Source organism: Lepidochelys olivacea (genome assembly GCF_965140295.1).
Source record: "Lepidochelys olivacea isolate rLepOli2 genome assembly, chromosome: 3".
NCBI classification, from domain to species: Eukaryota; Metazoa; Chordata; order Testudines; family Cheloniidae; genus Lepidochelys; species Lepidochelys olivacea.
In genome coordinates, this window is record NC_140413.1 from 136844569 (window position 1) to 136859076 (window position 14508).

At 40.1% G+C, this 14508-nt stretch overlaps 1 protein-coding gene across 1 annotated transcript in view; it reads left to right on the forward strand.

The window, feature by feature from the left end:
* RYR2 (ryanodine receptor 2) overlaps window positions 1-14508 on the forward strand; it is a 717900-nt gene that overhangs the window by 452078 nt on the left and 251314 nt on the right. Inside the window, exons 38-41 of the mRNA XM_084622892.1 lie at window positions 1251-1451; window positions 2500-2605; window positions 5554-5697; window positions 6419-6692. Coding sequence (XP_084479018.1) covers window positions 1251-1451; window positions 2500-2605; window positions 5554-5697; window positions 6419-6692 — 725 coding nt within the window. The remainder of the gene's footprint in view (window positions 1-1250; window positions 1452-2499; window positions 2606-5553; window positions 5698-6418; window positions 6693-14508) is intronic.

The window sequence follows — 14508 nt, forward strand, 5'->3', positions numbered from 1 at the left end:
TAACAACAACAACAAAAGGCTGAACCGGCACTGGCATAGTAGCAGACATAGTCATTCTGCCTCTGCATGCCCAGAAGCTGTGGGAGTCATTTTGTCAGTTTAGGCAGAAGGCCTCCCATTGTTGCCCTGAAGCCGTGTGACTGTGCAATACCCCTTTCTATAAGGAATCTTAAATGGCACAATGTAGTTTCTAGGATGAAATTCACCCCTGAGCAGAGAGACAGACAAGGCCTAGGTACCACTTAAATCCCTGGAAGCCATCAAATTAGATTAATTGGGATAAAAGTGGTGCATAGGCTTTGTTCTGGGTGACCTCACCTTTAATGAATAAGAGATGGATGTGATTATTTTATAAAGAAAGATAAAGGAATTAATAGAATCATAGAATATCCGGGTTGGAAAGGACCTCAGGAGGTCGTCTAGTCCAACCCCCTGCTCAAAGCAGGACCAATCCCCACTTTTTGCCCCAGATCCCTAAATGGCCCCCTCAAGGATTGAACTCACAACCCTGGGTTTAGCAGGCCAATGCTCAAACCACTGAGCTATCTCATTTGCACAGGTGCACACACTCTCTCAAAACAAAAAAACTAGAGGGCTGATGAAACATTTAACCAAATACATTCAGATACATTTCTGTTTTTTATAAGTTGTACTCTCTCATTTGAGCTGCCCTGTGGTAATTAGTTGGGCCTAAGGGAGATCTTTACTGGTAGTAAACTGTGGAGTTAAATTGCTAATAAAATGGTATTATTTTAGCCATCAGCCTAGCAACAACTGTTATCATCTGGTCAGAATTAATTTCTAAAAGGAACTAATTTAATAGGGCATTCTGCAGCTTCCATGTACAAATGCAAAAGATGACCCACTGGAAATAGAGACTAAGAGCACTAAGGGCCCAAACAGCCATTTAGTGCACGGCAGGCCGGTGCATTGTAGATTCACACCTCAGCTTGCTGTGCACTAAATTGCTATATAGACAAGGTCTAAATCTATATTATTATCTTTTCACTCTAGCTCAATTCCCATGTCCTTGTATATGTTTCTGAGGCAGATAGATCTCCTGCAGATGGCAATTTATAAGCCCCAATACTAACTCAAGCATGGCTGTATCGCAGCTTACTGTCAATTCATCTGATAACAGGTTCTGCCTTATCACTTGAAGTCTACAGTACCCACACTCAGTTATATGTTAACAGAATATTTTAAAAGTTTGTCTACTTTTTGTTGCCCTCTTTCTGATATTTTCTCAGATGTGTTACCTACTCCAGTACCTCTGTGACTGCCAGATACGTCACCGGATAGAAGCCATTGTAGCATTTTCTGATGATTTTGTGTTTAAGCTTCAAGAGAATCAGCGATTCCGATACAATGAAGTTATGCAGGCCTTAAACATGTCTGCCGCACTGACAGCAAGAAAAACAAGAGAGTTTCGGTCTCCACCTCAAGAGCAGGTACCACTTAAAATGGGCAGTTATTCTTTTTTCCAGACTGTGAGCGTGGCAGAAAAGCCAAAGCAGGGAAGTAGGATCCCAGCCCAGTCAGAGTGCTGTGTCCTAACATTCAAATTTTCATTCGGTTCTCACCCTTTTCTATGCTGGTAAATCAAGTATTTAAACATACATGATGTACAACTTCAGTGCAGTCAAGGATAGGTCATGTTTAACATTGTCAGTCAGCCGGTTGTGGTGAGCCCTAAGGTCCACACTAGGGCTAATCATGACATGACACCACGGGATGTTAGTCTTTATCTACACTGAGTAATATGTTGTGTTCATTCATATGTATTAGCGTTGTCTAGTGCTGTGTAATTTCCCAGTGTAGACAAGCTTTTAGAGTACAGCCTTGTCATGCTCTTCTGTCTATGTATACAATGGCATTATAGGAAAGTAGACAGTTCTCAGATGAGATTCTGCAGTAATAATAAAACTTAGCATAGACATACATTTCTGGATTTCAGAATGCTTTACAAACATTCATTTATTAAACTTTACAACACCCTTTTTAACCTATTTTAAACATAGAGAAACTGATATTCAGAGAGATTAAGTGATTTGACCAAGGTGACACAGCTAATTAGTGGCAGAGTTGGAAACGGAACCCAGGAGTCCTGATCCTATCCTGTGCTCTAGCCGTCAGTTCACACTGATGCTCATTTTATTACCTTTTTTACCTACTCTACTTAAATGCCTGATTTTTTTCCTCTTCAGAAATCATAGTTCCTCTGGTATTTGTGTAGTTCAGTTTACCTAAAAGATTTCTATAATAGAAAAAAATGTTTTAAAATTTGTTATCTGCACATATTTATGGAGGTAATGTGCAAAAAGAAATGCAGTATTTGCGGATTAACTGTAAACCTTGTGGATACTTTATTGGTCTTCTAAGTACATATTTGGATTCCAGGCATCCTTGGCTTTCCGTATTCCCTTCTAGCCTACTGCAAAGTGTTCAAAAAGATGCTCCCAAAGCTTTAAACTTTCTTTTGTATTCTTTCTTTTTAAGATTAACATGCTTCTGAATTTTAAGGATGATAAAAGTGATTGTCCTTGCTCTGAAGAAATTAGAGATCAACTCTTGGAGTTCCATGAGGACTTAATGACACATTGTGGTAAACCCTATTTTGGAATGTTCTTGTCTCTGAAACTGTATTAGCCAGATTCAATAACTTCAGCAAAACCAAGCTACCCATTAAATTATGTCAGCAACAGGTAGCTAGATAATACACAAGGGGGTGTGGATTCCTCAGTCATTATAATACAAGTGCACCCTCTCATCTGATCAGAATAGAAGAAAACACGTTACATTTTAGTCGACAAGAGGAAATTTCATTCCTCCCACACAAGCTCCAAATAAATGGAACTTGTGTGGTACTCCTCAGAGGTTAGTGAATGAAATCTAGCTCCTGTGGGTATTGGGAAGCTCTATAGCTCTTCAGTAATAATCTGGGGCTAGAATAGCAGCTGTTGCTCCTCTTTTCCCCCAGTACCATAGGTAAACTGCTCCCATTCACCAATAGGTGAATTTCACTCTATCAAAATAACTGTGGTCCTATTAACCACAATAACAGCTGTTCCAGTTCTCCAAAGGCAAATGAAAATGAAAAATGAACATGCTAAAAAAACATTATAGTTCACTTTGAGGCTGGGGGTTTTGTTGAAGACAGACAGAGAAAATGGTGCTTAAGCTCAGTCCAAATATTTTTGTTACAATAATTACATGAAATGCAACAGTCTCTTTAGTGTCGAAATGTTGACCATTGTAAGAAAATAAAGTAAATGCCAAGAAACCAAAACAAAATAATTTTTCAAATGTTAAACACGCATCTGTGGACACTGCAGATCCAGTGAAGAGGTTCCTTCCATTTAAATTTTGCTTCAGTCTCCTAGAGACTGATAAGACAAAGCTGTGGTTAATCACCACTTCTCTATTTAAAATTATTCATGCCGCCTTCTTCTGTAAATCACCTGTAGAAAACAGGAAAAATTAGCTGCTCAGTTTGTAAAAGGAGCCAGCAGTTGACAAGCAGCAGAGGGAGGTGGCAGTTGAGCTGCTTCACATTTAAATTCTCCCTCCTCCCCTCCCACATGGAGAAAGCTGCAGCTGAGTCATGTGATTATTATTTTTTTCCTAACTCAGGCCCTGATCCTGGAAGGGACTCTGCTACTCAGGGCTTCGTACTTGTCTAGAACCCAATTGATTTTTTTGCCTTGAGTTTCTTCCAGAATTGGGTCTTTAACAGGAGGGACCTTCAAGGACTCTTGTTGTTGTTATGACATTTCAAATTAAATATTCCAATTTTAAATGGAAAAGAAAAGCTACAAAAAACCGAAAGACCTAGACAGAAGCCAATGAGAAGAGGGATTATAGTAGGGCAGAGTACATAGATTTATGTAGTCAAAAGGAAACAAACACAGATTATGCAACTCTTGGTTGTAGATAACTGGCTACTGATGACTGTCAACCAATCATAATTTGGGAATTCATATGTTGTGTATTGGTTAAGAAATAATCATTCTGATATTCTGCAAATCAGACACATGGAACTGGCATTTTTGCATCAATAACTGTAGGAGTGTTTCTGTACTCTAACTGGATTAGATAATTCAGTTACATTATTGTTAATTACTTAAATTAAAAGGAATTTCCACCAATCAGATTGCGATTTCCTTACAAACCAGTTTATAATTCTTAAAATATGTGATTATTGATGACTAGGGCTCCATGTCTGTCCATGACTTTCCGTGGCCTCCGTGACTTCTGCAGCAGCCAGTGTGGCTGACCCCAGGGCTGCCAAAGGAGCTGGCCCAGAGGCCAGCTGCCCAGACAGCCCCATGGATAGATGCACCGGCCGCTGCTCGGTGGCCCCCGGCAGCTGGCCCGGGGGACCTCCCGAACATCGGCCGATATGGCTGGCCCCGGGGACCACCTGAGCAGTGGTCCGGGGGGTGGCCGAAGCAGCCGCTGCTCAGCAGTCCCCGGCAGCTGGTGCTGCTGGCCCCGTGGACATCTTGAGCAGGAGCCAGTGGGGCTGGCCCCAGGGGCCCCTCAGAGAAGCAGCCTCCCAGGGGCTCCCCAGAGCAGTAGCCCCCAGCTAAGATTTAGTCAGGGGTATTTATAGTACAAATCATGGACAGGTGACTTTTACTAAAAATACCCATGTCTTAATTGTAGTCTTATCAATGACTTATGCATTAACATTTTCCTTAGGGTGAAAAGCAAGAAAACAGAGAATAGATCGCATCCCACAAAGGGATTAATGGAAAAAAGGCAAATATATTTTAAAAACAACCCAACTTCTTTTTCAAAAATACCAAAGGAGCAAGCAGAATGATCTAATGTGAGGTAGAATCCTGCTGTAAAAGTGACCATCATATTTTTTAAAAGTTGAATAATTCTGAATTTGAAAAAAAATACTGAATGTCATTTTTACTTTGAACTCATATAGTCATGACACTTTAATATTAGTTATCATCCTGGACCAAACCCTTAGGTTTCAGTTACATTATTTTAGATGAAACCATAAAAATGAAGAACAAATCTTGCATCAAATCAACATATTTTGCATTTTCACACCTTGTTTTTCCTTATAGCTGCCTATCACATGTGCCATGATATAATGAATGGAGTTACTTGCTCATACCTACTCATTGAAAAATGAATTAACAGCCATGCCAATGCCCTCATTTCTATAATGCCTTTCCACTGAGGATCTCAAAATACAAACCTCAGTCAAGCATCACTAAATCCCCTGGAATGCAGGTATTATCCCATTTTGCACATGGGGAAACTAAGGCACGCACAGGCTAAGAGACTGACCCACAGTCACACACTGACTAAATGACAGCAGCAGACAGGATTCCCAGCTCCCAGTCCTCTACTCTAACCTTTAAACTGGTATAACTTTTGAAGCAGTACTATATATGTATTTGTTTGTGGGACACTTAGCTAACAGAGCAGAACAAAATCAGTTTGGTATATTTTCACATTTGGACACTGAGCACAGCTGTCATCTATTCAACTGTATTTTTTTAGCCATTTAATATTTGTTGCTTTCAGGAATTGAATTAGATGAAGATGGAGCCCTGGATGGAAACAGTGATTTAACCATTAGAGGTCGCCTGATGTACCTAGTAGAAAAAGTCACATATTTAAAGAAGAAACAAAATGAGAAACCAGCTGATAATGATGCTAAGAAGCCCTGTAAGTAAAATTAAAGTCCAGTGTAGTCCTGCTCTGAAGGGGAAGGGGGTGGAAAGTTCTGGCATCTCCGTATATGTTATGTGTCATAGGAAGTTAGATTTTAAGGGAAGCTTCTGTGTGTACCTTTAAGCTTATGGCTCTGACTCAAAGCAGGCTTAACTGAAGTTTTTGGAGTGTACAATATTGGTTTTTCAATGGGATCTTTGCTTCAACCCAATTATTGTCTGAAATGTCAGCCAAAACACTTACTTTTTTTAAAATAAGATATGTATCACTGTATCCTAAATTAATAGTCCAATACACAGGAGCTGACAATGGTGATACTACCATATAAATAATAATAATAAAATAATAATAAAAACTCATGCTTTCAAAACTCATGGAAAAAGTATCTGGAAGTGGAGCTGGCCACTGCTGTAAAGTCACTCTCCAGTGAGGATCCAGTACATCTTCGTGCTCTTTTACACTGTCATATGTGGAAGTGATATCTATTATTTTAAAGCTAGTTTCTTGCAGCAAAATATTACTGCTTGTTTTCCCTATAATGGCATATTTTTCTCTTGACACAATGTATTACATTGTACCTCAGCCTGTTAAGAAAACAAAAATTTTTTTTCTTGATTGTGCTAATTCTAATATGCTGCATAATGCATTCAAAGAGACTGTTATTAGAAACATGAGAAATTAATTCTGATTTTTTTCATTCTTCATTCTTTTTTAGCCACTCTTCAGCAATTGATTTCAGAGACCATGGTACGCTGGGCTCAGGAGTCAATAATAGAGGATCCGGAGTTAGTGAGGGCCATGTTTGTATTGCTGCATCGCCAGTATGATGGTATCGGTGGTCTGGTTCGAAGCTTACCGAAGACCTACACCATAAATGGTGTATCAGTGGAAGATACAATCAACCTCTTGGCATCCCTGGGCCAGATCCGTTCCTTGCTTAGCGTCAGAATGGGCAAGGAGGAAGAGAAGCTTATGATTCGTGGATTAGGGTAAATCACTGGAGTACAGTAACATTTGATTGACAGATCTCTTACTTTCCAATTATTTGTCTCATTTTGTTATCACTTGGGTTAAGCATATTGTTTGACTGTAAATATGATTTCTGTGGTTTAAGGAGGCTAAAAGTGAAGTTTTGGGTTGAAATAGATAGGAGCTTCAGTAGTTCTAAGATCTAGGCTTTGAAGCATTGTTAATAAAGATGTCTTTTGAATAGTAGTAAACTGCACTATAAGGTCTTATCTTTTTGGAAAATTCATAGAGGGGAGAAGCAAAAGTGAAGAGCATTACAGTTCTACAGTAATATATCAGTCCTATTTGAAACACTGTAACTTCACTTTAAAGGATACAATCAGGTTCAGCATTTAGACCTTTCTATAAATTGAATGGATAGAGGCTGCATATTCATATAAGTAGCCCTGCCATCAGTAAAGATCACCCTGGGACTTTCAACACCAAAGCCAGAGGTTTCATCCACTTGAGTTTAAGGAGAATACATTTATTTGTGAGATGTTAATGGGCTTTGGCGTTGCTGAAACCAGCTACCAAAAGAGTGATGATTGCACTCAGACCAGTTTATTCCATAAATCTTCTAACTGTCAGCACAAATTCATGTTTCTGAGTTCACTAAAAGGGAAAAATTGGATTTTCCACTTCCGTTTTTTACTATTGCTTGAGGCAGTGTTTTTTCTCCTCTTGAAGCAGCATAGCCCTGAATGCTATGTAACAGCCATTAGTTGTCTAGGAGAACAAGAAAGAAGTTTTTACCCAGCCTTAATCCCCACACCGATTCCTCTACCACTCCCGTAGCTTGCCCACTATTAGACCTTACACCTAGTAGAGCACACCTAGAATGCACATCCCTTTTTTATGTCCCCCTCATGTTGACTGTGGACCCAGAGCATTGTCAGTCCTGGTTAAATAACCCCAACTTTATGTATGAAGTTGCACCATTGTTTTGACAAATTGGGAACATTTTAGTTCCTCAAAAATGCCTTTGGTGGTAACTAGTGAAATATATTTGACTTTTCAGTAGCAATTACACTCTGTACACATCTCTTAACTCTGATTCTGCATGATGAGTTGAGCATGCTCTGTACCTCACAGGAAGTGCTGGTCAGCTTGCCTCTTACATTTTCTCTCTTTTTATGTGGATTCAAGCATTATATATTTGGTGACATTATTTTATTGCAATGTACTTTTATGAGCAGCAGTGAGATTCCCTCCAGAGTATGACTGTCAGTAGATAAGTATGGTCAAAAATGATCTTAAATTAATGAGATAGCATCTGTCTACTTGAATTAGAACTTCCCTACATTTTCTTCCATTTGTAATTCTGTGTAGGTCTAATTATACTTGCATTTCATTATTCATATATATTTAATCATTTAATTCTCAAAATGTAGTTAGTGCTATTTTAATTATTTGAATTACCAAGTAAGCCACTAAAACTCTGACCTTTTCCCTGTAGGTAAACGATTAATAACCATAGGGAGTCCTCAGATCTAGTCCCCTCTGCCGTAAGAGAAACATGTGAGTTCTCAGGCCCAGGTACTGGAACTTGTAGGTATCATAAAAGCCACAGATCCAGGCACCTGTCTGCTCCAAGCAGACCTCCAGATCCAAGAAAGGTTGGAACTGGGGGATGCCTTAACTCATTGTCAGGGATCTGTTTGTCATTTTTGCTCCCTTTACCCTGGCAGTTCTCCTGTATCCATATGTAGTCCTGGTTCTGAACAGGACCTCGTGGAGGCAGCATTCCATGATCTATATTTGTTGTGGAGATCTGATACTTTGCCCATCTGATATGAGATTCTGGTATGAGCAGGCCATGATCTCCTCTGACTCCTCCACCTACCTTTGATTGAGGAGTCTCTTATGAGGGCGTATAGGTCTGCCCTTGGTGATCCCACCTCAAATGAAATCAGCTCAGTTTTGAACTCTTATATTTTTGAAATGTTGTGTCCGCCTTGTCTCAACCTCTTCAGAAAAGTTCTATCCACAAAAAAGTTCTATCTACAAGTTTAAGCCCATGACATATCTGATGTATTAGTATAATTTTACCAAAACTTGGAATATACATTTTCAAATTGCCCTAAACATTTTTTCTATGTATCATCTTATATCTATTCTTAAATCCACACACACTGCTAAGATAGCCCTTAAGTGATCTATGCACATGGGAAACAGCTCAAAGTACCTTGTCTTAACAGTTCAAGAGGTAACTGTAGGGCCATGTACATAGCACCTCTGTGGGATTGATAAATGGCTAGTCTCTAACTAAATTATGCAGTTGAAACCAGAGATTATAGTTTAATTGATTCACAAAGTCAAACACTTGCAGAGTCCGTAATAGCTGCTCAGTGAAAAGAAAGCAATGTATCAATTATTGTAAGTGCAGTGACCAATTACATTCTATCTCAAATATGAGGCAGATATATCATAGCTAGATGTTTAAAAGGAATAAGGAAAACAATTCCATTCTTATTATGTTCCACCAGTAAAGAAGATACAAATATGTCTCTGTTGCCTCTAGCCATTCCTGTATCCAGGGAGTACAGCGAGCAGTAAAATAGCTTTTGACCATCTGAGAGCTCAGACCAAGATATTTGGCTTAATGAAAAGGCTGATGGTTTTTAATCTTTGCTCAAGCCTCACTGTCATTCTCATAAGTGTGTCAAGTCTTGTGAGGGATGCAGACTTCTACATAGATTGCTTCCGTCGATGCACACGGACTGAAATTGTGGAAAAGCAGCATCACTTGCCCCATAATCTCAGCCGTGCTGAACACAATGCCATCAACAGCCTCAGGAACAACTCTGACATCATAATCAAAAAGGCTGACAAAGGAGGTGCTGTTGTTATTATGAATAAGTTGGAATATAAACAAGAGGCTGCTAGGCAGCTCACTAACTCCACATTCTACAAGTCATTATCCTCTGATACCACTGAGGATTACCAAAAGAAACTACACCATCTGCTCAAGAAACTCCCTGAAAAAGCACAGGAACAGATCTGTGCAGACACATGCCTAGAACCTGGACCAGGGGTATTCTATTTGCTACCCAAGATCCATAAACATGGAAATCCTGGACGCCCCATCATCTCAGGCATTGGCACCCTGACAGCAGGATTGTCTGGCTATGTGGACTCTCTCCTCAGGCCCTACGCTACTAGCACTCCCAGCTATCTTCGAGACACCACTGACTTCCTGAGGAAACTACAATCCATCAGTGATCTTCCAGAGAACACTATCCTAGCCACTATGGATGTAGAAGCCCTCTACACCAACATTCCACACAAAGATGGACTACAAGCTATCAGGAACAGTATCCCCGATAATGTCACAGCTGACCTGGTGGCTGACCTTTGTGACCTTGTCCTCACCCATAACTATTTCACGTTTGGGGACAACATATACCTTCAAGTCAGCGGCACTGCTATGGGTACCCACACGGCCCCACAGTATGCCAACATTTTTATGGCTGACTTAGAACAACACTTCCTTAGCTCTCGTCTCCTAACTCTACTTGCGCTACATTGATGACATCTTCATCATCTGGACCCATGGAAAAGAAGCCCTTGAGGAATTCCACCATGATTTCAACAATTTCCATCCCACCATCAACCTCAGGCTAGACCAGTCCACACAAGCGGTCCATTTCCTGGACACTATGGTGCTAATAAGCAATGGTCACATAAACACCACCCTATACCGGAAACCTACTGACCGCTATACTTACCTACATGCTTCCAGCTTCCATCCAGGACACACCACATGATCCATTGTCTACAGCCAAGCTCTAAAATACAACCACATTTGCTCCAATCCCTCAGACAGAGACAAACACCTACAAGATCTGTATCAAGCATTCTTAAAACTACAATACCCACCTGCTGAAGTGAAAAAACAGATTGACAGAGCCAGAAGAGTACCCAGAAGTCACCTACTACAGGACAGGCCCAACAAAGAAAATAACAGAATGCCACAAGCTGTCACCTTCAGCCCCCAACTAAAACCTCTCCAGCACATCATCACAGATTTACAACCTATCCTGAAAAATAATCCCTCACTCTCACAGATCTTGGGAGACAGACCAGTCCTCACTTACAGACAGCCCCCACAACCTGAAGCAAATACTCTCCAGCAACCACATACTACACAACAAAAACACTAACCCAGGAATCTATCCTTGCAACAAAGCCCGATGCCAACTCTGTCCATATATTTATTCAAGTGACACCATCATAGGACCTAATCACATTATCCACGCCATCAGGGGCTCGTTCACCTGCACATCTACCAGTGTGATATATGCCATCCTGTGCCAGCAATGCCCCTCTGCCATGTACATTGGCCAAACTGGACAGTCTCTATGCAAAAGAATAAATGGACACAAATCTGACATCAGGAATCATAACATTCAAAATCTGGTAGGAGAACACTTCAACCTCTCTGGCCACTCAGTAAAAGATTTAAGGGTGGTAATTTTGCAACAGAAAAGCTTCAAAAGCAGACTCCAGTGAGAAACTGCTGAGCTTGAATTAATATGCAAACTAGCTACCATTAACTTGGGTTTGAATTGAGACTCGGAGTGGCTGGGTCATTACACATATTGAATCTATTTCCCTAAAGTTAAGTATCCTCACACTTTCTTATCAACTGTCTAAATGGGCCATCTTGATTATCAGTACAAAAGTTTTTTTCTCCTGCTGATAATAGCTCATCTTAACTAATTAGCCTCTCACAGTTTGTATGGCAACTTCCAACTTATCTGTAATGTGTATATATATCTATCTATCTTCTTACTATATGTTCCATTCTATGCATCCGATGAAGTGGGCTCTAGCCCATGAAAGCTTACGCTCTAATAAATTTGTTAGTCTCTAAGGTGCCACAAGTACTCCTGTTCTTTTAGTGTCAACTATCCGTCTCTTCCAGTGGATAAATGGGAGCACTGCTCAATCACATTTAAAGGCACAATTTTCTTTTTCATCATAATAAAGAGACGGGATGGGTGAGATAATATCTTCTATTGGATCAACTTATGTTGGTGAAAGGGACAAGCTTCTGAGCTACACAGAGCTCTTCTTCAGGTCTTTTTCATCACAGTGTTATTTCAGAGATACAGCAGATAAGCTAATACAGCAGAGTCTTTCAGTTGTCACACTTTATAATATGCTCAGTAATTATGCCAAGTATTGTAAGAGTTATGCTTTCAAAGAGTCTTTGTCCTTGATACCACTGGCCCATCCTTGAAGTGTCTTACATGTCCAGGACGGCTCAGTTCCCAACGAAGGAGGAAAATCTAAGCCATGGTGTGGTGTAGAGATAGAAGAGTTTATGGCTATTCAGAGTAGTAAGCAATTAAGGCTCTTGAACACAGCCAAAGCAGCCTGCCTGTGGCCTCCCTGAAAGGTTTGATTTGCCCCTCTTTTTTAAAAAGGTCATGGCCCATGGCACACAGAGTAGATGCCAGGCACGTAGTGGCACGTAGCAGGAGCAGCTTTCCTGGGTTGAGATTCCTGGTACAGATCCCATAGCAACTTTGACCTGAAGGCTTGTCTGGGGAACAGGCAGAGAGGGCACCTAAGTCATTAGGGGCTAATAGAGTTAAGCACTATTAGTAATGACACAGCTGCCAACTACACTACAGAGATTGTGTAGTGTGGCTGATGCATCTGGTTTTTAGATTTTAGTGTTCATGTTTTCAAGCTTTTCTTCACAACCATTTTTTAACTAAAGCTGAGTTACATAATCACATAATTCCAGGAGCAGAAGCTAAAAGAAGAACAGCAAATATCACAAGACTCACAATATTAGCAGGAGAATTAACAATACTGTTGCTTCATTTATAATTATCTAGTCATTTTTCCTCTGACCTGAGGCACATTGCTTTCATATTTATTTCTACGTTGTATATAATTTGTAGGCTTGCTACAGCTTTTAAATTGTAATTACTGTAAAAAATATTCATGTTTATTAGACATCTCTATCTTTATGTAAAATAATGTTGACACCATAATTTTCAAAACTGGTGCTCATGTTTAAAGCTGCATTGCTGAAGTGCACTAGAAAGGAAAGAATGTTCTCTTGAGCAGTAGTTCACTTAAGTTAACATTTATTGGAAAACCAGTAAAGTTCTTATGATTATTGTTCTTTATGTGGCTAATACTTGATGACAGGAGGATAACTGGAACTAAAGACATGTCTACACTGCCCTGAAGTTGGGGCTGTTGGGGTGTGAATAGCACTGTAACTCCCGTGTGTGGCTACTGCAGGCATGAACTAAAGGTTTCCTATTTTGCATCATTGTAGTCCTGTTGGAAGAGAACTACATTAATGTGAACTAGGAACCTTTTTGTTCATGCCTGCAGCAGCCATACAGGGATGTTACAGCACAGTACTTTGGTGTGTACTGCTATTCACACCTCTGTAGTCCAAACTGTGTGGCGGTGTAGACATGTCGTAAATTCTCTTTCCTATCCAGACTCTAAATTCTTTTCTGATCTTGATAGGAGATTCCACAGGCAAACGTCTAAGGCTTGGAGATGTAACTGGCACATTTCTATGGTACAAGTACTGTTAGTGCTGTTATTTGGGGCAATGTTTGCAAATGTGCATTCTGTTACTGGAAAAAAAAATTCCTTCACTTCTGTCCTGTATAGTACAATCTTTTAATTAGACAGAATGAATCTTAGAAACTCTGACTGCAGAATAATTGTTATTTAATGGATAATTGAAGCTTCCATTGTCACATCACTTCGGGTTCCATTTTCCATTCTGTACTCAGGCTGAGATCACGATGACTTCAGTGGGAGTAAGGACTGAAGGACTGGGCTTAGACTGGTTAATTTATTAATATCATTTACCCACGGCTCCTGTTTTGCGGCATTGTTTTCCTCTTTGTGGAAATCTTATTGCTATTCTGTGAGATAACTGTATTTGGTTTTTATTCCACTATGACTGTTGTTTATTAAAATCTTTTTTTTTAATTAAAAAACACGTCTAGCAGTCTGACCAATTTGTATAGGGGTAATCCAGGATGTTATAATTATGAATTATCATATTGGTTACATCTATGTAAATTATGTAGTATACAGTACTAACCAATATTTATGTGGCATGAAAATAAATTAGAGTAAATATCAGATTTAGGCTTTAGTTATTAAAAAAAAAAAAGAAGAGGGTGACACTATGGGGTGGGAATGTCAGGGAAATGTTAGATTCACCGATTTCAAGGCCAGCAGGGACCATTATGATGATATAGTTTGACCTCCTACATAATATAGGCCATGGAACCTCACTCAATAATTCCTACTTCAAGCCCATAACTTCTGTCTGAGCTAAAGCATATCTTTTACACAGACATCCAGTGTTTAAATCAAGACTTCAAGTGATGAAGAATCCACAATGTCCTTGGTCATGACCCTCTAACCTTATGGATGTCCTAAAACCATGAGGAAATGCTACTAATTCTGGGGCCTTTGTGAAAGGTGCTAGACCTTGGCACGACCCCTTGGGTATCTCCTCCACCCACTCAGAACTAAATGCCTCTCTGCCTGCCCCTTGGCCAATTTCCTTGTGGGTTTTATATGGAATGATGCAGCAGAGAATAGCTCTACTTGTCACCCCCCTCTATGCCATCCAGTCACATTACCCCTCAGCCCATGGACTGTATGGTGTCCAGCACGCAGTCGGAGGCTGGCGGAATGATGCCTCTTTGGCTCTGCTCCCTTCCCTCTGACAGCCCTAGGAGTTTTGTTCTATCAAATTGGTATGTATGTAATTCAGGTGCACTGAATGCA